The 27749-nt window shown below is 36.9% G+C and overlaps 1 protein-coding gene across 1 annotated transcript; it reads right to left on the minus strand.

Moving 5' to 3' along the window:
• Positions 1–7629: 7629 nt before the first annotated feature.
• LDHB (lactate dehydrogenase B) lies at positions 7630–27422 on the minus strand. Its single transcript, XM_090272906.1, has 8 exons — positions 27324–27422; positions 24435–24569; positions 17824–17941; positions 15820–15993; positions 13952–14125; positions 10940–11057; positions 9299–9422; positions 7630–7998 (listed from the first exon to the last, which is right to left on the minus strand). Exons 2-8 carry the CDS (start codon positions 24561–24563, stop codon positions 7831–7833), a joined length of 1005 nt encoding a protein of 334 aa, XP_090129032.1. The 5' UTR covers positions 24564–24569; positions 27324–27422; the 3' UTR covers positions 7630–7830.
• Positions 27423–27749: the final 327 nt, after the last annotated feature.

The raw sequence follows: 27749 nt of genomic DNA on the forward strand, positions 1-27749 counted from the left end.
AGTTTTTGTTTTGCAGTGCCCTCTTATCTGTTTTTAATTTAAACTCTCCTCACCGAGTACACAAAATGAAGGTATTTGGAAGGGTGTTTTTAGTCTGTGTGGGTAAAGAGGTGAAAGAGTGAGATTTTGGAAAAGAAGGAAAGCAGAGAGATGCTATCTCCTTGGGCAGTGAATAAGTCACCCTGACGAGTTCAATAACATTTGGTGATGCTTTCATTAATGTACACCACTCCTCCACTTTCCCATTTAATTTTCAATAAAATCAACATGACCTTTAAAAATATATATCAGTTATGAAAATCAGAATCTAGAGCAAAGGTGCCTGAAAGTGAGAGCAAACACTGCTAAGAGCAGAAGCCAAGGCCTGGTGATACAGTGTACATTTACCTGCAGCTTGGTGGAGAGAGCATAGTGAAAGTTAAAAATAAGGACTGGTGTCAGGCTAATTTCAGTTAGCCCGTAACATGGAGGCGATAATATTTACCTCATGCTGTGAGGTTGTTGCCTGTCCCTGGTACAGTGTCTGCCAAACGTTGCTTGGCTCAGAGCCCAAGGATCGCAATCCAGGAGAATGAAGTTGACCAACGGCAGGCCCAGCTCGAACTGCTGACGTACATCCTGCCCTGGTCTCATCTCAGATCATTAGTGGGCTGCCATCTCTCTCCCCTTTTTCCGACGTCTATTTAGATGCCGGGACACTCATGGGGAGGTTAGGAAAAGCCTTGCATCAGGCTTACTTTTCTGATATTCTCCACCAAGTTCAGAATGTAAAATAGTGCAAAATCTTTTTACACAATGATATTATACTAAACAGATATATATTATGCAGAAATTAATTATATATAATATATACATATGTATGACAAATGTGACAAGGATAACAAGTCATATATGTGATGATATGACAGTATATAACAAGTCATATATATGATAATGTTAAACTGATTTTCTTCCAAGATGATGTTGTGAAAATTCTCAATGCGGTAACATTTATATAATGAAAAAAACTCTAATGGTAGTACAGCTGTTGTACTAAATTGGTTCCTGTCAGGTGGAATCCCTTGTTGGTAATTATCTTCTTCAACTTCTATGTCAATGCTCAGTGTAGTGAGGCAAACCAGGGAATCAGTCCTACCCCACCTTGATGAACCCAGAAATGCATGGAACCACAATGAACTCTTTTAACATCAATGCTCATCAAATGTCTTCTTGAGAATATGTGGTTTTTTCATTGAATTTATTGGCATGACATTTGTTAATAAAATTAGATAGGTTTAAAGAGTATAATTCTATGATACACCAGCTGCATATTGCATTGTATACTCACCACCCAAAGTCAAACCTTCTGTTACCATATATTTGACCCCCTTTACCCTTTACTAACTCCCAACCCTCTTCCCTCTGGTGTCTGTGTCTGTGAGTTTTGTTTGGTTTTACTGTTTGATCATTTGTTATCTCATACATGAGTGAAATCATATGGCTCTTGACTTTTTCTGTCTTATTTCTCTTAACATGGTATTCTCAAGATCCATATATGTTGTTGCAAATGTCAGTATTTTATCTTTTATTATGGCTGAGTACTATTCCTTTGTATATATGTGTGTACCACATCTTTATCCAATCATCTATTGAAGGACACTCTGGTTATTTCCATGCCTTGGTCACTGTGAATAATGTTGCAATGAACATAGGGGTGCATATATATCTGCAAATAAATGATTTCAAGCTTTTTGGCTAGAAATCCAGAAGAGTGATTGCTGAGTCATGTGCTGGGTCTATTCTTAATTTTTTGAGAAACCTTCATACTGTTTTCCCTAGTGGCTGTACCGGTTTACGTTCCCACCAGCAGTGAATGAGGGTTCCTTTTTCTCTACAACATCTCCAACACTTGTATTATTTGTCTCATTGATAATAGCCATTCTAACAGGTGTGATATGGTATCTGGTAGTTTTGGTTTGCATTTTTCTAAATGCTACTGATGCTGAGCATCTTTTCACGTATCTGTTGGCCAGTTGTATGTCTTCTTGTTAGTAGTGTCTATTCGGGTCTTCTGCCCATTTTTCAGGATTGTTAGGTGTTGATTTGTGTGAATTCTTTATATATTTTGTATATTGATATCTTGTTGGAACTATGTTTGCAAATATCTTCTATTTGGTTGGTTGCTGAGAATATGCATTTTTTTTAAATTTAGCTCTTTCTATCAACCTTACAAATCTCTACTTTTGTGTGTGGAAGTCATAAAACATATTCTTATTAAACATGAATTTTGGATTTGATAGTGTCATATCAAAAGGAAGAGTCATAATAACAGTCATAGATATCACTCAGCCCTATTATATAAGCACAATTATGTGGGAGAATCAGATTTTAAATTTAATGTTAGATTATAGTCACATTTAATGTTTTGTTTAAAAAATCATATTTTTCACACAATCACTACTGACTTATTTCTCAATTACTACACTTGGAAGAGAAGAGGTATTACTTCACGTAGTTGGCAATTCACATGAACTTTGATTAGAAATCAAGTTGTTCTTGTAATACTGACATGGCTCCCAAGGAATACTGTAGAATCACCTTCTTGATTAATAATTGTAAAACTCTTTAGTGTTGATTTAGGTTGGAAGGTTGAGAAGAAGAGAGGGGCATTAGGAAAAGAGATTATTTGCTAAGTCTAAGTGCTAGTCTACAGATGGCAAAAAAAAATTCCGTTATTTGCTTTAAGAGGTCTTCCTAACAATGCAATGAAGATAAGTACATGTGGGAGGCAATTATACACTTTAGCATATAATTATCTTAGTGATTAAGAGCATGAATTTCATTCTTGAGGTTGTTTTTTATAGAAGTGTGATCCCAGGCATTTAAAAAAAATGATGTCAGTGTTCCACCAAATTTGTGTATAGCTGCCTACTTAAAACCACAAATGAATGAATAAATCAATAATGAATAGTGAAGATAACGCTGCTTTTTTTACTAACCACAGGATATTTTCACATTATTATAGTAAAAAATTTTCTTTCATATTTTTAGAAACAATACTTAGAAATTTAAGCCTTGCTTGCAAAATCAAGTTGAATTCATGAATAAAAACAAAGAATTCTTACTTTTTCGGTTGTGCACTAAATTGGCATTCTTGTTCATCCCAGACATCTGGCCAGCTGGCTGAGAACACGTTTCCCAGATTTCCAAAGACCAAGTATAGATATGCAACTAAATTTTCACCAAAGGAATGTGAACACAATTGATTAATGCCCCTAATTTCAGTTTCCATGAAAATCCCATAATTAATAAAAAGATTGTATTGTTTATTAAAGTTTATAAAGTAAAAAAAAAAAGTTAAAATTGTTTTCAATGTAAAGATAATAGCAAGGACATTAAGATGTTCAGAAGTTCTGATAAATTAACTTTGTCTTCTTGTTTCACTTTTTTTCCAGCCTCCTAAACTGGGAAAACAACAACAACAAAAAGCTTTATTATTTTATAAAGCATCCTTTACAAACATTCTGAATGTTCTAGTAATGACTTTTTTCCCTAATGGTTCTAATGTTCTGGCCTTAATCATAACGTAAGGCAATCCATGCCAACCAGGTCATTAGACTATAAGATCTACATGCTATTGTTTATAAAATGAGAGTTTCCAAAGTTTTTTTCAAAAGCTGTAAACACAATATTTCAGATAGCTTACAATGATCCATATGATAGTGAGAATGTAGCACAATTATGAAATAGGTATGAAAAAAGAATAACAAATATAGAGACAAAGGATATCCAAGTATATGGTTAAAATTGGGTGTCATAAGTAAATAAAACTCATTTAAAGTATGTATCAGCTTCATAATTTGCTGCAAACTTTCTATTAGTCCACATGAAACAGGACATCATTTATCCTATTCCAATTCTCAATGTTCACAAAATAAAAAGCAAAATCCATTTCTCAGGAAACCTTGTTTTTAATATTCAAAAAGGGTTTTGGGTGTCCACACACATTTGATTTATAAAACTCAAATGACCTTACTACTTATTATTTGGGTTGAGGCAGGTGAAGAAAGTGTTTAAAAACCATTTAATTTTTAAATGACATGTAAATATATTATTGGGCTTACAATGTGCTCAAAATTAACATATGTAAAAATACCTTCTTATGTAGCTATATAGATATTACATAATATAATATTTATGTATAAAATGGGCCTTTTAATGTAGAAATATGTTCTGCTAATATACAATTGAACACATTCATTAAAAGCCTGCTTGTATCAAGCATTATATTAGCACTCTTATCTCTCCCATTTCTCCCACACTGTTATTAGGAATGGAAGCTAAATATAATAAACACTAAATTTGAAGTAAGCCCATGATGTCCCCTTGCAAAGCCCTTGACTAATACATGTGTGTGTGTATTTTTGTCTACTGTTAAAAATACCCCGTGCATTGTTCTTAGAATGATATAGCTGACGAGGAGTACCCATCTAAGTGTCTGCGTGATCTGAAAGCACCAGATGTCTCCTGTCAGGTGGGAGTCACAACTTCCAGGCGACCATTGCGTTCCTCATTGCTCAGAGGACTTGCCCGGCAACAGGAGTGTTTTGTAATGTGGGTAACCGAATACCACGTTAAGTAGAACAAACAAGAGATAACCTGGGAAGTAAAATGTTGTCACCTTCTGATTGACATTTTTTTCCTTTTGGGAGAACAATTCCCTGTATGACTTAACCTTTCTACACCTCAAGATTTTTTCTATTTCTTAAAAAGCTGTTTTCACCCCAAACTAGACTCATCTCAAAATATTTCGCTGCCGTATATCTGTTTTTCTCTGATCCTTAGTAATACAAACTTTTGGTTGTTTCAAAATAAGCCAAATTAAATTTGTCTTCTAATGATGTAAAAATTATTTTTTTCTCCATATCTTATATAGTGAATGAATAAATGTATTTTAAAAGTCTTCTATGATAGGTATTTCAATTGTTTACTATCTTTTGCTATTATAAACAGTAATTCTTGGTTAAACTAAAATGTACATAATGTTGTTCTTGTGTTAATATGAAGGATTAATTACCTAAAATGAAACTTCTGAATCAAAGGCATATGCTTTTATAATGTGGGTAGATATTGCTCAATTGCCCTCCATAAGGGTTATATCAATCCATGCTCCTTCTAGCAACATATGAGTTTCATTTCCTCATAGTTATGCTAATAGAATGTTATCAAAGATTTGGATTTTTCCTATTAGGTGAGAAGTAGTATATCAATATATTTACAACTTGTACTCTTATGAAGTTGATAATTTTTCCACATATTTCACAATAATTGGCTTTCCTTTTTGTAGATTGTCTATTCATATCCCTTGATTATTTTCCTATAGCATTTAAAACCATTTTTCTGTGTTACCCCAGAGAATAAGAAAATAACGAAAGTGTTCCTGCTGAAAAAGTGAGGACTCAAGGATTTTATAGCACCTTGTCTTTTGATTTATCATTCATGTCTCTCTACTCAGTCATATAAAAAGTTATTTGCAAACAGATACTTTGCTTATGGTTGATTGTTCCTAATGAAGTCTCACAGAGTGTGTCATGAAGAATTGTATGTGGCTCCTCTGATAGATACAGTGGCAGGAGTGTATTTTTTTGTAATGTAAAAGCAATTTGGTTGCAGGCAGTCCTGAGCTAGTACAGCTGCTCCATGTCAACCAGGGACCCAGACTTCTTCCGGCTCTTGACTCCACCATTCCAAGGGTTCTTCCTTTCTGCTCATGGTACTGGAGATCTGGTAAATCTGAGATTATGGCATTCCTGTACTTTGGGCATTAAAATGTCTATGCTTCTGTATGGTGGTGAGAATGTGTGGCTTTTTTCTGTGTCCTTATTTGGCAAAAAAATACAGTTGGCAAACTTATGTTGAGGCCCCTTCCCCCCAGCTCTCTCCCCATAAGTACTCATTTCCTATCCTGGAAAAGTTTTAAAAAGTTTAAACCGGTCTATGAAATTTAAGCGTGGAAACCACTAGCTAATTGTAAATCAGCATTCACATAGAAGCCGGAACAGTGAATTAGAGACAGAAATGAAAATAATCTTTTTCCTTACATCCAAATATGATCTTCACACCAAAAGATTCAGTCGTTTTGGAAATGTGACCTGAGAAAGGTACTTAATAGGCACCTGACTCAGTCTCCCTTTCTTCGTAATATGCTGGAGCATTAGGGAAAGAATGATCTTAATATCATTTTATGAACTCTGATACAAAGATGTAACAATAATATTTACTGCAATGCAGCAAGTGCACTGTTTAAGAACACAGATTAAGAAACTACATGCCTGAGTTAAATCCCAGTTCTGCTACTTAGTGGTTATGTAACCTCTGCATGCCTGTTTCAATGCCTCATATATAAAATGGGATTCAAATATTTACTTCAGAGCAGGGATTCTCGACCAGGGGTGACTTTGCTACCCAGAAGACATTGGGCATGTCTGCAGACATTTTTGGTTTACACCAATGGGGGTTAGAATATGTTACTGGCATTTAGTAAGTAGATACATACTACGGGTGCTGCGAAACAACCTACAATGCACCATCTCGTCCCCAACACAGACTTGCCCAGCACTAAATATCAGTAGTACCAACACTGAGTTAAGTAAGATAAACCGTGAAAAGCACTCGGAACAGTAGGCACTACTCAAATGTCAGTTATTTTCTCATTCAATTTACACAACTCATATTGAAGAAGTACCATTATTATCACTATTTCACAGATGAGAAAATTGAGGCTTAAGAGAGGGTAAGTAGATAACTTGCCCTAAATCAGTTGATCAATGGTCAAACCAGCACCGAAATCCAGGTTTAAGTGATAAACAAATTTCATGTTTTTAAAACTACCTAAACTGACTCCTAGATAATAGATATAAATTGGAAGCTTTGTTAAAGGAAGTATGCTCTAAGTTCCCCTCTTAAACCTCATATTATGCTATCTCCCAGTGGTCTGGACCTGGGTAATATAGCCCCCAATTTTTTATTAGCAAGTAGAACTAATTCTAACGAAGTTAATTCCAGCTTTAGAAAGCTGTTTTAGAGGGTCTTCCTTTCAGAGAAATAAAATAGACTTCCTTGGAAATGTCATCCACTGGCTATAGTTCTTCGGTTGTAACTTCAAAATGGTCACCACAGGATGTTTTAGGCAGTGAAAATACTATTACAATGATGGATACATTTGTCTAAACTGAGACTATACAACACCAAGTATGAACCCTAAAGTTAACTACGGACTTAGAATGATAATGGCATACCAATAGAGGTTCATCAATTTTAACAAATTTACCACTTCAGTGGGCAATGTTGATAATGGTGGAAGCTATGCATGTGTTGGGGCAGGTGGTATATGGGAAATAGTTGTACTTCCGGTTTTGCTGTGAAAAAAAATCAAGTCACTTAAAAATTAATAATTGTATTGTCAAGACAACAACAAAATCACAGCATATATCGTGACAAAGAATTTTTGTGCTGTTTAGTGGGAGGAGTAGAGAAGAGGAAATGCAGATGACAGAATTCATAGAAATTTATGATGTCGGGGAAACGTTATTTGCAAAACTGACTGAAATCTTACAGAAACTATTAAAGGAAGGATTCCAGAAACAGAAGCACACTACGACAGTTAATTTTATTTGTTCAAGGGCTCCTAGTGCAAGCATTAAACTAAGCATGGGCTTCGATTCTGTGAGCCCGGATTCACATCTTTAGGAAGATAAAAGCAAACTGTGATCCATTCACATGAATGGAAACTAAAGGCTCATGGTTAATCACATTGTAGTTTTTAAATTTCTACAGCCTGGAACCCTGAAGTCACAGGTCTTTGAGGTCCTTCTGGATGTTCCACAGGGTATCTGCACTTTTCTTGAGCTGAGCAACCTCATCATCCTTCAGTTTCTGGTTGATGACACTGGTTAACCCCCGAGCATTCAGGAGACACGGAAGGCTCAGGAAGACTTCATTCTCAATGCCATACATCCCCTGCCAGGCAAGGAAAGCATTTACATTAAAAAATAAAACCGGAGGTAAGAATGATCATAGGTGCCCTGGTTGAACAGAAAGGATTGTGAACAATTCGTAAGCACAAACTCATTCTGTAGTTTTCATCACTTACAGGCCCATATTTCTCTAACACTAGTGTTTTGAATTAGGTTTTATACGTAGCTTAGACAAATATACACTACAGTAAAACGAGAAACTTATAAGAGAGTAATAAGTACTTTATTGAACTTATTGACAACTCCCTCTCTTAAGATACTTCAATGGAATTTGATATGTAAGTCTTCAAATCAAATTGCATTCAAATATGGTTCTTAATGGGCTACTTTTCATGAAATTTTAAGTTTCTTAAGATTCTTTAGTTAAGAAGAGAATTTCAGGTGGCAGCCAACCTACAAGGTCCAGAATAGTGGTTGGAGGCCATTCAAAGACAAGATTCTTACAACACCCAAGAGTTGCTAAAAAAAAAAAAAAAAAAAGGTACAATTTTCAAAACACTTTACCAGTTTATATTAAGTAAGTTATTTACATGGTCAATTTCACTACATAATTAATACAATTATTTAATTATATTAAGCAAGTTGCTTAACTGTATTTTTAAACTTCTAATTTCCAAGTCTTTTTGTACATACACCAAAGTACAGAAACTAAACAAATTTCTATATATGCACTCCAAGTCTAATTTTACCATACTTGTTTTTTAACAAAATCTGACACGTTTTATTCCCAAATGCTTTATATTTATCTTTTTTGTGTGTGTGCTTCTTTTCATCTACTGCTCCATCCCCCCTTATTTTTTCACCCTAGATATCAACTTTTGGAAAATGAGTTTTCTTACAAAATGTTTTAATACAATTTTAGTTTTATTTTTAAAAATCAATTTTTACCTACTAGTTTCACAGCTTTTGAATTAAACTAAATATTCTTAGGCATCAAGTGCTACATCAAATATAGTCTACAGTTTAATACACCAATCTGAAATAAAATTATTATATACTTATTTAAATGATCATCCATTGTGAGGATACGCCAAGTAAGATTCAAAGTTAATAGTTAATTTGCCACATTATACAAGTGAAATTGTAAACATTTATTGGATGTCTTAGGCTCTAAAATTTGTGCTCTTATTGTCTTGGACTTCTGTAGTAAGAGAAGAAATCTCCATAAAACTCTGAGATACAGAAATAACTGTATACTGAGACTTTATCTTGTCCTTTGAATGAATCTATTTGTAGACTACGACACTAGAAATCATTTTATATTTTGTAACAGTTTGTCTTACCTTCACCATTGTTGACACTGGATGAATCCTGGATAAATTTTTCAATATGGATTCTATGAGATCAGCCACACTTAACCCAATAGCCCAGTTGGTGTATCCTTTTAGCTTGATAATTTCATAGGCACTAAGAAGAAAGATCATAAAAGAAATCACTGAAATCCAACTCAAGTTATTAAAACCAGACTCTCTGGGTTTGACTCCTGCTGTGTCTTTTATTAACCAAGTAATCTTGTTTAAATTGTTTAACCTTCCTTGTCTCACTGTTCTCTTCTATAAAATGTGTCTGTTTCACAAGTTTATTAAATGAGTTCATATATATGTAAATTTTAAACACTACATAGTAGGTGTTCTGTAAATGTTTTGATAAATTTAAACAACTGTTGTATAAGTGAATATAAAGTCACAGTGGTAAAAATGTACACTTTCCAATCAATCTTCTTACTCATAAACACAAATATTTCCAAAGACATTAATGAAATCAGGAAACAATAAAAGAACCTTCATATTCAAAGGACAAAATATGCCTTGATTTTGAGGTCCCACTTACAGAGTCACCTAAAATACTATGACCAACTAACCTAAGAGCAAAGTGATGACAATTCTTTGCCTGGAAATGCTCTGAAAACAGATTGTACACCACAAACTGCACAAAGGCATGGGCACCTGAGAGGAGCAGGAATAACTGAGTATTAGGAAATTGGGATTTAATGCAATCTATCACTGACTTGAAGACTATGGGCAAGTTACATTACCTGGGTGAGCCCCAGTATTCTCATCTGTAAAATGAGAATTAATGTGAATAAATTCTAAGGACCTATTCAATTTTTAAAGATTATTTTTCTCATTATAAAGGTCAAGTTCCTGAAACAAAATCATTAAAATTGAACTGAATAAAATGATTCCATATTTGAGATATCAGTTAGTTTTGTTATAACAATTCTCTGTAAATAACTAATATTTATTAAAATCTCAGTGATGATAAGTGTGTGCGTATGTGTGTGCATTTTTATTCAATCTGTACAATAATTCTATAACCATATGCCTTTACAGAGGAGAAAAGTGAGATGAAACTTATGGGTTAAATGGCTTCCCTGAGACTATACAGTTAGTGTTAGGGCCATGCTTTGAATCCAGGCCCAAATGACACCTTGTTTTATGATAAGCATAAAGGTCACAGAAAGAGAGAATGGTTAGTCTCAAGAGCCAGTTTCCAGAGAAAGAAAATGGAAGGGAAGGGGCACTTCTTTATCTGAGTGTGGAAAGGTAAATATAGCACCAGGTGAATTTAAGCACTTTCAACAATCAATCAGCAAGTATTTATTTTAGACGATTATGCGACTAGCAGTGTCTTACGTTTACCTTCTATAGGACGCATTTTGAAAGTCCACCTCACTCTTTAATTCCGTGTTTTGTTCCTGTTATCTCTACAACAGAGTTCTCTAGAAAAATATTTGCTTCCCCTGTGAGGACTGGTATAGCAAATTTGACCCGGATAAGTTAGTCTTGTCTGTTTCAGCAGATAACAGCTGCAAATTTACTATGGTAGGAGTTTATCTGAGCAGGCAGCCATGGAAATTGATTATAATTTTATTTAAATAAATATGAGATTAATTGTTTTAAAGCAAGCCCCCTTCCACTTACCTTTCAACCACCATCTTATGCACTTCCTTCCAATTTTCGCCGTCATCGTCCGTTCCCATTTCCGGATGCAGTTGCTGGAGAGAAACGCCTGCCACATTCACTCCACTCCACACAGCCACTGCAAAAAAAGAAAAAATATATATTAAAGATAAAAATAAACATTTTATATATTTCTGACACTTTTTCAGAAACCGTTTCTTCTCTTAGCTCAGATTTCACCTCTGACGCAAGTTACCCATTACACCTGCTCCAATGACAACTGACTCCAGTGTATTTCCTCCAGAAGGCTGACATTTGCCTTCAAATCGCCACACATCTAATCTTTTAAATTTCGACCATTTTGGGGCAAAACAAAATGATTGTGTCATACTAAGAGAGAACATGAACTTTTTGTTTTGCTCTAGCTTCATGAAAACACAAGGGATTCCTAATACAAGCCCCATTCTTTTCTGGAGTGAGGATCTCTTCTCCTGCCTCAATTTCAGTCTATTTCTTGAAAGAAACTTCATATAAACACAATAACATTTTCTGATCTTAACTGGATCAAACATTTCCTTCCAAGAATGTCTCCAGAGGCACAGCAGACAAGGCAAGCCCATATCATTGGCTGTATCTTTTGGAGGATTTGATGTACCAGAACGACTCCCTTACCTATTCTTAACACCAACTGTCCAGCCAAAAGCATATATTGAAGATCTAGGCATACAGAGATGAATAAAGACATGTTCTATGACATGGACAAGCTCAGAAGCTACTGGGAGAAAGAGACAAGTGGAGGAAGTGGAAGCAAGGACTAGCTCTCACAGAAATTCGGGAAAGTATAACAAAACATAGTAAGGGTCTACTTAATGTAGGGGAAAAGGAGTGTCAGAAAGGGGTGCAAAATCTAGGCATTTGAACTGGTTTTTAAGAAATAAGTGTGTGCTCCTCGTGGACCTTTGGAGAAAAGCACTGTAGACTCAGGGAGTATGAGCTAGGGCACCGGGTGAAGTCTGGCATGGCTATGAAGGGCGAAGCTGTGCATGGCCAAATAAAACCCCTCTTAGTCCACAACTGTTACAAATTCAGGCCGATTGTTGAAAAAAACTAGAACATTTTCATGGTCTTTGAAAGCTACGAGGTCTACACAATCATGCCATAGTGAGCGTGGTTTAATTCTCTTTTACTTCATGTACTTAATATTGATCAATATGGAAATAGGGGGGAAAAGGTGTTTTGGAAAAAATAACACAGTAATGAATAAATGGAACACTGATCAGGAGTCTGGGACATGATTCTAGTTGCAATTATGCCACTAACTAGCTAAAGGATCTTCAACAAGCCACAATGACTGCTTTGCCTCCATTTTTTTCCTCATTGAAAGGCAAGTCTTGAACTAGAGAACTTCCAGACCTGTGGTTTTAGTAATTGTATATTTGTAATGACTAGCATTTATTAAACTTTTACTATATATTAGACACTGTACTAAATACTTCATATAGGAAATAAATTCAGAAAAATCCTTGGATATGAAGAACTCTTGAATAAAATAGTATATGTCAGAAAAAAAAATCATCCTCATTATATAAAAAAGCAAAAATGCAAAGAAAATAGCTCTTTGCATATTAGGTGGAAATAAATTTAGTATAACAAAGATCATTGTTATCATTATTATTAATATTAAAGTTTTGCATTATTATAGTTTTATACAATAAGCCTAGTCAATGCATAAAATTCTATGTTTAATAAATAGACTTGTTATTAAATACAATCATAATTATTCACAAGTGTTTTTACACAAAATTTAATTATTTCAGAACAAGTCATTATAAAAAAACAGAAGTGAACTATAATATTAATACTGATATTGTTATAATTATTAATTTATATCCAATAATTAAATTTAAATTCCTAAAGAAAATACTTGAGAAATGTACCATATGGTCTTGTACTACTTAAATGATTAATAGTTATCATTGTTTATTAAAAATAAAATTTCATTTGAAGCAAGATTTGTTTCACATTATTGAATAGTAGACACTGGTTATTTAAAAGCTTTTGCTACCCAATTCATCCCTTTTCAATAAACATGACGGCCATCATAGCTCTGTCCACTGATGGGGTCAAGCAAAGACATACCAGGAGCATGAACACACCTTTCCCAGATCATGGCTTCTAAATACCATTCCCCTTAGAAGGAAGCAGGGATAATTGAAGGCATAGATGATTCTAATGCTGGTAAAGGGGAAGTACAAGGTGAACCTGGTGCACTTTATTAATCCAGAAAGCAAGGAAGAGCTCAGAAAATGGTGAGACATCAAAAGGACACAAGAGCCAGCCCAGGGAGCCTGTTACCTTACAAATCTGAGACAATTTGTGCATTACTACAATGCAATCAGAGGCAGATTTAATGGCAGGCGCTCCAGATGCACCGGGCACGTGCCCTTAGCCCTGACTTCTGAAGGACCCCGCAAAACCCCAATTTTACACTTTTTTCTAATGACACTAAGTTTGGTTTCATATGTGCAATTTTTAATTACATACGAGTTGTAAACTTGCGGGGCCCTTCAGAAGTTGGAGCCCAGGGCATGCACCCAGTGCGCCACCATTAAATCCACCTCTGAATTGGCAACAGAACTTTTGTGAAATAAAATAAAAATCTGAGTCGACACTGATATTAATAAATGAATAAACAAGTAAATGGAGAAGAGGAAGCTTTCTCTGTAGGAGAAATAAATATAGAAAAAAATGAGGGGATTAGTATATGATACTTGACATCATCATAGTAATAATTTATTAAATCAAAAAACATCAATTAATAGTAGTTAGCAGGTAAAATATTAATGAGAAATCAGGTATTTGCTTAGTCTTTATCAAAGTTACCCCCTCATATATTACTTATTTGTAAAGTTAAGTATGTGAAGTGCATACAAATAAAATTTAAAAACAAATATTCAGAATGGCAAGAACAATACCACAAGTAGTACATAGTAAATATTGCTTATTTTTTAATTTAATTTTAATTTTTTTTACCACTTGAGTCGCCATGTTCTCCCAAAATCCATCCATGGCAGCTGCTGGGATGAATGCCAAGTTTTTCAGCCATAAGGTAGCGAAATCTAGCAGAATCCAGATTGCATCCACTTCCAATCACACGGTGCTTAGGTAATCCACTTAGTTTCCAGGTAACATATGTGAGAATATCCACTAAAAATTTTAGAAAAAAAAAATATATATAAGTAAGTCAAAATTGATTTCAACTACTATGTACATTAGTGGGTGCCCTGGCTTCCTCCTTTTCTACTTCCGCAATCCCCAAATGAGTTGTGCCTAGAAAGATGCAAATACTTTGACGTTTCATGTTTGAGATAATGGGGATTAGACACACAACAAAAATGCAATAGTGTTTTTTTATTTCCATTATTATTTGAAATGAGAACATATAAGAACCCAGCAGATTAATTAATTTTCCTGTATGTGGAAAGAAAGAGAAAGGGTTGAATTAGATCATCACTTAAGTTTCTTCTAATTCTAACATTCCATGACTGTTAATGACTTCCATCATAAACCAAAAGCCATTGGTTACTCAATTACCAGGGATGCTACTATAAATTTTCTGGGGCACAGTTGTTATTCAGTAAATAATTGCTAAATAGAAGATATTCACATTTCCTACTACGTAATAAAAAGACCTCTGTGACGGAGCCTTTATTCTGGTGTGGCGCACCCTGGAGATAGCACAGAGGCAGAACTTGCTGGTCACTGTGTGTACAGGCTAAGCTGCGTAAGCAGGAATACGTGCATGCAAGAAAGGCAAGGAGCTAATTGTGTGGCCTCAACCCCACACTTACAAATAGACACTGGCAAAGCTATTTTAAGGTCATTTTGGACAGATCTTACAAACTCTGCCTTGGCAACCTGGATTCGGCAGAAGTGACTCAGGAGAGTTAAGACTTTGAAGCTATTCCTGGAAAGTTGTATAACCAGTTATTAATGTCTGCCTTAGACACAGGACGTTAACAACTCCACATGTGCCAGATGTTTGTCATTCCTGTTCTACATCTATCTGCCACCATGTGAACTTTTAGATGCACGATTGAGCTGTTTAGTAAACTGCAACCCAGGATTACAGAGAATAGGAATAATACTAAAATAACCTCTGTCTTTGCCGGCTCTCGACTCTAAATATTTCATAAAGTATAAGGATTCTCCTGGCTCTTATTCACAATCTTTCTTAATATGAACTGTCAGAAACAATCAGTTTTACCATTTTTTCAATGAATTTATTATGCTCACCAGTAAACAATAAGTTTGGTAGCAAATTAGCCAAAAGAAGTGTGAAACAGAGAATGGATTCTGACTGTGTAGGTAAAAAAGAAATGTAGTTCTTTCTAACCAGAAGTATTAAGTTGTTGTTAGCATGTGTTTGTCTATTAATACAGTCTATTTCTACCTTTAAACCAGGACTGAATAACGGTTTTCTTAAACTTATTGTTTCAAACTCAATCTGATTCAATTATGAAGAATTTTAGAGATAAGGAAAACAGAAGATCAAATGTGCTAAAATATTTCTTACAAATTGAAGCCACATTCAAATGTTTCATTATGCATCCCAGGATAATCTCTACAGAAATTTCAAAAGCTTTTAGACACTAAAACAAACCGAGATATAACAAACAGATGACACTACTTCATATAAAACTCTTCTAGCATTTTTAAACGCTTGACCTCAGATAGTGCTCTTTGTCTTGCAAAAATAACTCTTTGGGGGACAATAACAGAAGACATGTGAATTACTTTTGCTAGTACACACCAGAACAGATTTTCTTAAATTCAAAAAACCAAGCCAAACCTGAAAGCATTGACCTTAACATAACTGACCCCTTAAGGCATTACAATACCTGGGTTAGAAACCACAATTATTATGCAGTCAGGGCTGTACTTGATGATCTGAGGAATAATGAATTTGAAGACATTGACGTTCCTCTGCACCAGGTTGAGACGGCTCTCTCCCTCCTGCTGGCGAACTCCTGCGGTTACCACCACAATCTTAGAATTGGCGGTCACAGAGTAATCTGGAAGGACAGGAGAAAAGGTACTTTAAATACAACTCTTCATCAAAACATATCAGGTATGAAATGCTCTAAAACTAGTTAAACATCCATAAGCTTCTGGAATTTATATGAACATTATGTTTTCTGTATTATAAGGTTTTGAAATACAATGCTCCTGTGGCTTCTTCCTCCTATATGGGAATATTCCAAACATAAAATTGGCTCAGAGAACCCTACTGCACTGTTGGTGGGAATGCAGACTGGTGCAGCCACTATGGAAAACAGTATGGAATTACCTCAAAAGATTAAAAATGGAACTGCCTTTTGAACCAGCGACTCCACTACTAGGATTATACCCGAAGAATCTTGAAACACCAATTCAAAAGAACTTATGCACCCCTATGTTCATTGCAGCACTGTTTACAATAGCTAAGTGCTGGAAACAACCTAAGTGCCCATCTGTAGATGAGTGGATCAGAAAACTGTGGTACATCTACACAATGGAATACTATGTAGCAGAAAGAAAGAACTCCTGCCATTTGCAACAACATGGATGGAACTAGAGAGAATCATGCTTAGTGAAATAAGCCAGGCAAAGAAAAAAAAATACCATATGATATCACCTAATACAGGAAACTAAAGAACAACACAAAGGAACTAAATAGAACAAAGAGCAGAATAGCAGTCAATAGGGGGGAGGGGAGAGGAAGAGAAGGGGGATAAGTAAGGGAAGGGTTTAGTCAAAGAATCTGTATAAATGACTCATGGACATGGACAACGGGGAGGGATATGATTGCGGGAGAGGGGGTGGGTTGGGTGGGGGAGAGAAATTGGGGGAAAAGGGGACAACTGTAATTGAAAGACTAAAAAAAAAAAAAATTGGCTCAGAAAACGGACCAAGGAAGTAAAGAGGGTCCTAAATTATGTCTCTGGCTAACAAACTCAACTTGCTATTGACTTTAGAGGAAATTGGACTGTCAGTAATAATACAAAGTATAACCAGTGTGTTCAGCATGCAGTCCTTCAATAAAGCTAAGCAATTTAAAGGTACCTTTAGGTCTGTAATGTTAACTCAAGTGTTTATTCTTGGCTAGCAATTAATTTCTAATACTTAGGCTTATTCATTTTTAGCAGTGGGTTTCTCTAGAGAATGTTTTATTTTTCCTCAAGAAAAGGTGTCCTTTCCCAAATACAGACATTATGATTCGACTCAATAACTACAATGACTCATAATTAAACTGTGCTGCTGTGTAACTTCTGAAGGTCACTAATATGTTATCAGTTTCCTCTCCCATAATGTGGCGATAATAGGGCATTACCTCTCCTAGGGCTGTTGTAAAGATGAAGATGAGACATGCAAGAAGTTCTACAGTACACAGAATGCTTAACAATTCAATCAATAGCAGCTATTAGTAGCAGTAGTATGATTACAAAAGACTATGGAACCCACATTTCTGTATCTGTAGGCATAGCCATGCTGTGTGGGCAGAATCACTGCATAAATGTGCTAGTCCAAAACAGATGACTAAAATATAAATTTATTTAATTTCTTCAAGGCATTCAAATAAATTACTTTGTGCAAATATTTTTCCTGTCTAAAACCTTCCCATTCACAGATACACATAAACAAACAAGTGACTAAAATGTTACGCACTGAATGTATGGAAGTCAGGTAGGGGGGGTTGTTCACAGAGGTAAAACTGTGTTCACCTGCCAGAATGAACTGGGACCAGAAGAGAAGAGAAATTGCCAACACTAGACTTACCATGATGGAAAGACTTCTGCTGTATCAGGAAGTGAGGACATCAGTTTATTATTAGATAGATCACATTGGGCATGAAATGACACTACCTTTATCTGCCACAATTTTAGGTGTCTGAAGAAATAAGCTCCCATGCTGCAGATCCATCATTTCTCCTTTGAGTTTATCTTCCAAAACGTCCACAAGAGCAAGCTCATCAGCCAGAGACTAGAATCATAAAAACAAGTGTTAGGCCCCTAAACTACTTTAGGATACCCCAGCTCACAGTACAACCTAGAGACCCTTGAAATGACTAAGAGCCAAGTGTCTAAAAACCTAGAGATTTCTGTCATGGAATTAGGTATGCTCTTTAAACAGTTTCATGATAAAATATCTTGAACAATGAACTATTAATTTTTATTTAAGACACTGATTTTTCAGAATTTCACCTTCTAGTACTCAATTAGAATTGGATTCCCACAGTGCAAATAGTTTTAAGAATATGCAGATGTAAAGATTCCTGATGAAACCAACTTGGTTTTACAGTGGCCTCAGGGTGCACAAGTCTTTACATTAATGGGCATCGTGGTAAAAAAAGAGCTTCACCCAGACCCAGAAACAACCTTGGGTACTATGTCCATCCCAGAGGTCATTCCTAGTTTGGAGGGTTTCTGAGGGAAGATCTAGTTTAAATCATCATAAATTTAAGTTCACTTTAAAGTAGGATTTAAAGCCCTGGTTGAAGTGTGGAACCCTCAGATTGGCTTTCACCAACCTGAGTGTCTTGGTAGGGAAAAGAAGAGAGTTTTACAGGCAGAGGGATCCAGGAGTAGTAGATTCTCCAAACATAATCAATCTGAAAACTTGCCAGTTTCAGAATTCTTTTATTGTCTATTCCAATTATCATCTTATGCCACCCGTGCAAAATAAAAGCCTAAGTCAATAAGTATACCATTTACTCATGACATAGTATCATAATTTTTACATGTTCTATAACACATGCCTAATATGGAACATATTTCATGTTTATATTTCTCTATATCTCTACATGAATAGTGGGAGAACAAACTAAAACTCTGGATTCTCACGCTCAATAATTATGTGTATTCTTCAGCAAGTCCTTGATCTTTCCTTCTTATAAAGGTGAGTGAGAGGGGTGTCAGTCTAGATTAATCTACACAAACTTTCAGTTTTGAAATTTCATTATCTTATGGAAATCCCTGATTTGCAAAGTCTTTAAAAAGTAGTTATCCCTCTCATTAAAACATCACTAGTCATTGCCTCTGCTGTTTTTAGGGCTGTTAGCAAAATAATTAACTTAATATGATATATCAATACTGGAGCCCACTGCTAATTGGTGTTCAGGTAGAACCTGGAAGGATAAGGTAGAACAGTCTAGGGTACTAATGGCGGTGTCAGAAAGCTGTTGACCAGTAGAGAGAGAAGCAGAGAGAGAGGTGAAAGGGCCAGTAAGAAACCTGACCCACTCTTGCTTGCCAGCAAAGCAGGTCCTGCTTCCCGCAGGAGTCAAGGAAAAAGGGCCATCCTGTCTCTAGAATCCCAGTGGCTGGCTAGCCTCATGAAGTGAGTTGTGAGGGTTTGCTTGTGATAATTTATCTGAGACTCGGGCCTCCATGTGATTGAATGTGTTCTTAGTTCCAAGCAACTAACTTACTGGCAATTTCTGAAATGACCATTTTATGAGTTGAAGATTACTGAGTAAATATATTCTCATTTCCATGTATGTCAAATACTGGCATTAATTTTCATCCATTTGTTACTTAAACACATATTTTAACACTATTAAATGGTATTGTTCCTTTGCAGCCCCCGACAAAGTCACACAAAACCCTCATTTGTGTTTTTTTAAATTCTAAATTAATACAGTAAGTCCTTAACATCATCGATAGGTTCTTAGAACTGTGATGAAATGATGTACTGTATAACAGAACCAATTTTACTGAAGGCTAATTGATATAAACAAGTTAAGTTTCTACAGCATCTCATCAACGTTATAATGAAACAACGTTCTTTGGCAGCCTACTGTACAATATAACTTAATCATAGCCATAGCATTCTGTCAAGGTACTGAGCACAAAGAACATCACTCTTATTTTAGTAACAGCACATGTGTGCTGTTGCAGTCGACAGGGCAAAACAATTTGGGGCTTAAGTGGAAAAGGATATCACAGGATCTCAGATCCTATCTTTTGTTTCAGTGGGTGTAGAGAACTGGCTGAGAAGAGCATTCTCAGCTGGCAAGGAAGGAAGAGATCCAACCTTTAGAAAAATAACTGCAACACTGAATTTAGCTGCATCTGCACCACTAAGTATCTTGCAGGTGTGGAGGCAGGCAAGTGGAAGACGTGTGACTAAGTACTGATGCTGCTGTTTGGCTTAAATAGATCTCCTTCTGCAGTGACATAGTGTATAGCCTATGAGTTTACATCTACATATTTCACTTAAGTTTTAAATATTTTAAAAATATTTGAAACTACAAGGCTCAGATTAATTGCCAAAGCAGTAACTTATTAAGAAACAAGGTCAGTTCGATGGCAAGAACATCACTGTTGAAATCTTGTTTAACATACTACAAAAATGTCTTTTAACCTGAAGTACTGTGCGGATCAGACACAGCCATAGTCTTTGGTTCTCTTAGCTAATAAATTCCTGCCAGTAATGTCATAATATTTGATGGTTGCATTTCCATATTCAGGTGTTTAGGGTACATGAAATTTTGTGGGAGGAAAGGGTGTACCTTTTTTCAAATAACTAGCTAACTGGATTAAGTAACATTTTTTCAATAATTTGTTTTTTCTGCTCTTCTGGAATGCCACTTCTGTTATTAAATACTGTTTGGGCCTGTTTCTGGGCTTTTAGCCTATTCCATTAACCTGGTCTATCCCAAACTTTAGTTAAATCCCACTTGTAAGCCAAGTCTGCACTATAAAAACTGCTTTGCAATATGTAATTACATTGCTCCTTCTAAGAGCCTTCTTGTGTTGTGTTTGTTCAAGAACGTGGCTACGGCTGAATAAATTGAGAACAGAAAAAGAACAGCTGGGCAGAGGCTCAGCGCACAATGAATGAGCAGGAAGCCCTATGTGACCCTGACAATGTGTTGAAGACTTGGCAGCTAAATTGCAGACTCTGCAATTGGTAGCGGGGCAGGAATCCTATTTGGCAGTAGAAGCCACAAAAAAGGAAAAGCTATGATCAAAATTCAGCCAAATGAAAATGCAGTTTATTAGTTATAGCAGGAATATTGTTTCATTTAATATATATTTATTACTGAATGTGTTAGGCATTATTCTACTGATCAGGGATACAATAATGAACAAATTTGGCAAGGTCCCTGGTCTCATGAAATGTATCAGGAAAAGAATAGGAATTCAGCAAACAATTTAAGATGGTTCTGATGATGGAGGTGCTATAAACACCAAGAGGCAGGGTAATGTTAAAGTTACTGGAACAGAAGTTTACTCTGAATTGAGAGTTAGGGAAGGCCTGCCTGCAAAGGCATGGTATGAACGATAGCAAGGAGTTGTCTCTGTGGTGGTCTAGGGTAGACATTCCAGAAAAGGGAAAATCAAGTAAGAGGGTTTAAGCCAAACTGATGCTGGTGTTTTGAAGTGGGCTGAGGGTAAGAGATGAGGTCTGAAACCAGGCCAGGCCACGCCACTCCACTGGCAGATGCTCGGGACACTGGGAATGGCACCCCCTGGAGCAGCGCATGCCACTGCTTTGCTCTGGGGCAGGCAGGGCAAGATCCTTATGGCCTCGCAGATGTTTTGTGTATGTGTAGCATAGGTGCACTGCGACACTATTAAAAAACTTTAAGTGGGAGAGCTCCTATTTTTACAAAAGCTCAGTGTGGTTATTATGTTGGCAATGAGGATGGGAGAGTGGGACAGAGTACAGGCAGAAAATAACTGAGTCTTTGGAGTGGTGGGACATCGTACTGGGGAGCATGAGTTGCCTCCGCGGTCCTAAGCTGAGCTGTAGGCCTCCCTCAACCTCTCTATCTCTGAGGTCCTCGCTTGGCCCTCGCGTGGCTCATTTTCTGGGCCAGAGCAATGTGTGTTTTCTGTAAAGTACACCCGTGATGAACTCAAAAGGCCAGATCTGGCGCTCCCTGTCTATGTGATCTTACTTAAGTCACTTAATCTTTCTGAGTTTTTTTTTTTTTTTCCAACTGTAATATATAGATGACAACCCCCTCCTAGAACTTTTGTGGAGAAACGAGACAAAATAGACTGAAGAGAAAAAGCACTGTTCACTTCGTTTCTCTATTAAACTACTAGAGTTTATAATCCTTATCCTACATTAATAACAATTGTGAAGCACTCTAATCCCTACTCATTAAAATAAGATTTAAACACTTTTAATGAAGAAAAATACGTTTGTACAAGGCAGTCATTTGCTCGCTCGCAGCAAGCATCTAAATTGGAAGATTCCTACTGTGTTAGCAGCAGGGGCTGTTCTCTTAAGCACTTGAAGTGGGCCAAAGTATTATATAACTGCAGATACAGTCTCAATTAAATTATTTACTAAAGAGGATTTTAAATTTACAGTTAAAACAATCACTGAGGTACTCATATACCTGATAGCTCAGAGATAGGTTTCTGAAAAATCTAAACTTTGAGATTAGCAGGAGGAATGAAAAACCCTTAGCTAGTGTTTCATCAATACCTTTATGTTTTTTAACTGCCCCACTACTAGTATGAAATAAAAAGAAATTTCAGAGTCCCTGTAGCTAAGAGTTCAGCATCTGGGGTTCAAAATGCAGCTTTGCCACTAGCAGCTGTGGACTGTGGCCTACGTCATCTCAAGTCTCAGCCACCCCATCTGAAAATGGGGTAGGAACAGCTCCCATTTCTTCAGGTTCTTGTTTAAAATGAAACACTGCAGTTAAAACACTTTGAACATTTACACACTCAATAAATGTTAGATTAAAAAAAAAAAAAAGGTAAGGCCTGCAAGCCAAGTGTCGCTGGTTCGATTCCCAGTCAGGGCACATGACCAGGTTGCATGTCAGGTCCCCAGTTGGGGGCACGAGGGAGAGGCAACCACACAGTGATATTTCTTTCCCTCTTTCTTCTTTCCCCTCTCTCTAAAAATAAATAAATAAATAAATAAATAAATAAACAAACAAACAAACAAACAAATTAAAAAAAAGTATTAAAAAAAGAAAGGTAAGCTGGACTACTTTTCATTTTACTGGAGTGAACAGTGAGCACTGAAGTGTGTTATTTAAATTCCTGTAATGTGGGAAGCAGCTACCCTAAATCACAGACCTTAATCAATTAAGATGAGATAGGAAAAAGAAAAAATGCAAAGAACAAAACTTTCACTGTTGCACACTACGTATTTTAGTTGATTACTCTGAAATTTTTTCTCAGTGGAGATACAGAATTTGTTCCTTTAGAATTTAAACTTTATAAATAGAAATATGCTTGGCAAGGAGTTATTCAGGCAGCCTTCACATAAAGACAAAGAGGCAATGTGTTCTGGAGACAAGGTAGCTTTTTTCTTTTTTTTGAGGGGGGTAGGTAGTTTCTACATTTAAGGCAGCCTTCAGAAAGAACAAGAATGAATTCAGTTGAGGTAAATATGTAAAAAGCTCTTTCCTTAAAAAGTCCTTGGAGACGAAACAAAGCTAACTATGGTTGAAACCACAAGGGAACAGGAGACGAGCCAAAAGCCCATGGAAATAGAGAGGAAAAATAGTGTTAAGGAGTGGAAAGTGCTAATAGTACAATATCAGTGTGAAATCTCCTGCTGCTGCTAATCATAGTGATTATGTGAGAATATGTGATATGTCCTATTTTAAATAAATGTACTCTCATGGACTTAGGAGGAAAGGGTATGATGTCTGCTTATAATTCTCAAATGGTTCAAAAAACTCATTGTGAGAGAGAGAATAAAATAAAATCTAAGAATTGGTAAATCTGGGTAACATGGATATGAAAGATTTACTTTTCTTACTATTCTTGCAAATTTTCTGTAAATTTTAAATTATTTCAAAATAGAACTATTGGGTGAAAATTGGAGGAGAAGAGTGGGATGTTTCCATGACCTCAGAAAGCCACTGCACATTACTTATTAATTGTAGAGGGTAAGGGAATCTTTGCAGTGGAGAAATCTTGCCGTTACCACCAGTAAAGAGACACGCTGAACATCATGTGACTCCTGACGTGATGCACCAGGAAGGATATGACATCACCTAGTCATAACCCCACCAAAAATTTAACCTGAACCTAATTATAAATAAACATCAGATCAGCATAAATGGAGGGATATTCTACAAAACTGTCATGGACTCTTCAAAAATGTCACTGATATGAGAGACAAAGGGAGGATGAGTCACAATTCTAGATTAAAGAAGAATAAAGAGACATGACAAGTATATAAAATATATGATTTTAGAGTGAGAACAGCTATAAAAAAACACAGTTTTGAAGCTGGAGAATTTTAAATCTGGGCACTGCATTATTAGATAATAGTATTATATCAATGTTAAGTTCCCTGGGAGTCTTAACTCTATTGCGTCAGGTAGGGAGACTATCATTCTCTCAAGAGACACATGCTTACATATTTAAAGGTTCAGTATCATGTTTACGACTTACTTCAAATTATTCAGGAAAAAAAAATCTTTTAAAGATAAAATAAAATCCTGATGCTGAAATTGTCTATCATATATGGTGTTCCAGAAATGTACCTTTCCCAGAATGCTGATAGCACAGGCCATACCAACTTGTCCAACACCCACGACAGTGATCTTATTGTTTGGGACTGCTGACTCTTCTTCTGCAACTGGTGCAATCAGCTTTTCCTTAAGAGTTGCCATTGTGCACTGGAAGAAAAGAATCAAAATATTATATATGAAACCTGAATGGGAACAATCCTGAAAATGTTACAAGTGCAATATTGAATTAAAACACAGTTTAACATGAGCCTAATGATAGTCTAGAACACAGAATATACTTTAAAGAGCCATGTGACCCATTTAATGGAGAACTTAATCAAGACAAAACCTCCATGAAACTATCAGAATTTGGGTTCTTCAGCTTATGATTCCATATTAGTGTTTAACAAGTCATAACAATTTTGTCTTGTGGCTATGCATTCACTGGCTAAAGCAAAAACATTTATATTTAAATTAAATAATGTTTGTATTCTTGTAAATAATTTTATGTTAACTAAGTTAGGGCTCACTATTAACCTATATTTAAGCTTGGTCTAAAAAAATTAATGGCTAATTATTAATGTAATTTCTACTAGTAAAGGTTATCATCACTCTTGGAGGATAGGGACTGACTGGTTTTTCTACTTAACTTTTTAAAAAATGTGTCACAGTGTACTATATATACAATGTGTGCTTAAATAAATACAGTGACAGTAAAATAGTGATGGATAATGTTCATACAAAAGGAGACAAAAAAATTACCCTGAAATCCTTTTAGTGCATCTTAGAAGCTTATTGAAAGGTGGTTAGATATTTATACATTATTCTCTCAGGGGGTCACAGTAGGAGAATATCAACCTTTTAATTAGCTTCTTTCCAGTTGTTTTTTTAAAAAGCCAAAAAGTTAAATTGAAAATTGTTGGAAAATATTCTACACAGTTAATACCACATTTATCTGTGCGATCAGATAAGCAGGTGCGCTTTCTGAATAACTAAAATAAATGGCAAAATTTATTATGCCACCTTGTCTTCTTAAACATAGAGTGGGTACAGATCATAAATAAGCCCTTTCTTCAGAATCAAATATCACTTATCACTGTAACCTATTACAATATCCAGTATTTATGTTTGCCTTTTACTTCTAATGTTAGACCGTTGTCATGGAGGCCACTGTACCTGTTAAAAATTGTTTCCCTGCTTCCTAATCCTGTTGTTAGTTTCTCATCTGCAATAAACTAAGTAACACCACCTAGTTTAGTAACTGAATGTGTTAAGAGTTAATAAGTCTCTCAGTTGGAATAAAGTACTTAAATTTGTGTCACAACTATTTTGTTCTAAAGCTATCCCCCATCCCCCCAAAAAACATTTCCCCCAATCTTTAGGGACTAAATTGAGAAATTATTTAGCCCTTACAGAGCACACTTACAGTGTCTTGAGTGCTAAAGAAATATAGAACAGCCTGCAACTGCCTCCACAAATAGATGACCTTACAATGAAATTCATATACGTCCTGAATTTTGAGCAGAATCAGAAGAATGCACCATCTCTTCTGGTTGAACAGACACAAATGCATAGTTTTTCTTCATCAAGTTTATTTTCATTAAGTACTTTAAGGTCCTTTAGAGGACCCAGCAAGCAGTGGAAAACAAAAATCCAGAAACGGTTGCTACATAAATACTGATTAGTTGTTGATAAATCTTTTGAAGTAATTTGGGGAATTTCAGAAATGATAATTTAGAGGCTTGAGCCCGTACAGATTCTTTCATATCTTCCCGGAGAAACCTGTTTTTCTTTAACTTGTCCTTAACAGGAGTTATAAGAAATTAGAAGAAAATGTTTTGTATTGTATGCAGGACTGTGCCAAGATCAGAGTGGTCACCGTAATAAGGATAAGCAGGGTAAAAACAATCCGTGATACTTGGTCCTTTACATTCCCACCCCCCCTTAACTCCTTGTGCATATAAATTATTAGAAACAAACCAGTGCCTTAAACTCAGCAACAAAGACCCCTTTACGAACTATCTCTCAATTCTAAGTTTTTATAAGGCTCTGTTTTGCCATCTGAGTCCTCCACCAAACAAGCGACAGCTCTTCCCCTCCCCCTCCCTCGAGGCCCTAATTGCAGCTTCCCCTGCTGGCCCCGACAAGCCACCTCTTCCTCTCGGCGCCGCGGGAGGCAGAGAAGGGCAAGTCACAGGGGAGGCGGCAACCACAGCTCTCCCACGACAAGGTTCTCTAGCGGAGAAGTCTAGGCCTTCCTTACCCTCCGCACCCGAAGCCGGCCAAGTAAATAAAGCCCCCCAAGTATCAAGAGAAAAGGTGAGAAATGAACGCGCCTCTAGCTCTGGTAAGGGCTGGGTCCACAGCAGCTGGTCAGCACCGGAGCGCAGGGTCAAACCTGCGGATCAGCCTTGACCCTCATCCCCGCACAGGCCGTGGCATGTCTTTCTCTCTCGTGAAAGTCAAGCAAATTCCCAGGTTCAAGATCAGCCAGCTTCGCAGTCACCTGGCTCCTTCTCTCTCCCCTGGTGCCCCAGGCACCTGTCCACGCTCCCGCCAGCAGGCACTGGGGGCGATGTGGGCGCTAGGAGCGGATCAAGGACTAGAGCCCGGGTTCCAGCTGCAAACACAAGTCTCTCCCCCGGGAGCACAGGCCGAAAGCGAGCCCTGCAGCGCGGCGAACAAAGCCTGGTACTCAGTTGCAGCGCCTCGCTGCGCCTCGCTCCCCGGCGGAGGGCACGACCTGCCGCGCCAAACCCAGAGCTTGAGTCAGGACTGGAGTCCGGATGCTCGGCGCTAAAGGCCTTGGAGGACAGTTGTCCTTCTCGGTCCTTCCCCCAGTCTTGCTATACAAGGACTCCCCTGCTTGTCCCACCCGGTTTGCCTGAGAGCCAGGATCCAGGATATTGAGCTGAAACCTACCGGGAGAGAGAAGGCTCCCCAGATCTCAGGAACAGTCCCGCCAAGAAGACAATGTCAGCAGCGTGCTGCTACCCCGGCGCAGGATCCGCAGTCAAGGAGGTGGAGGCGGGGCCCGCCCCCTCCGCAGCCTCTTAGCTTTCTCTATTGTGATTGGAAACCCGAGCACCGCCTACCCCTCCCCTCGGCTCGCTCAATCCCCTTCAAGGACAAGGGCTCAAGTCTGCATTTGTCCTCCTCCCCAAACGAGCAGGTCACCTTCTGGTGGCTTAGGCGGCCTCCGCTCTCAGCCAGCGTGACAGTTGACAGAGGCCGCATTATTTCTAAAACGTATCTTCGCCTCTTCTAGACTTTCATGCTTTTTGTTCAGATAGGTTTAGTCCAAAGACAAATACATTTCAATTCCGCTTTTCAGGTCAACTTTAGTGG

The sequence above is a fragment of the Furipterus horrens genome, unplaced genomic scaffold (genome assembly GCF_987537825.1).
Source record: "Furipterus horrens unplaced genomic scaffold, mFurHor1.1.pri manual_scaffold_4, whole genome shotgun sequence".
In the NCBI taxonomy this organism is placed as follows: Eukaryota; Metazoa; Chordata; class Mammalia; order Chiroptera; family Furipteridae; genus Furipterus; species Furipterus horrens.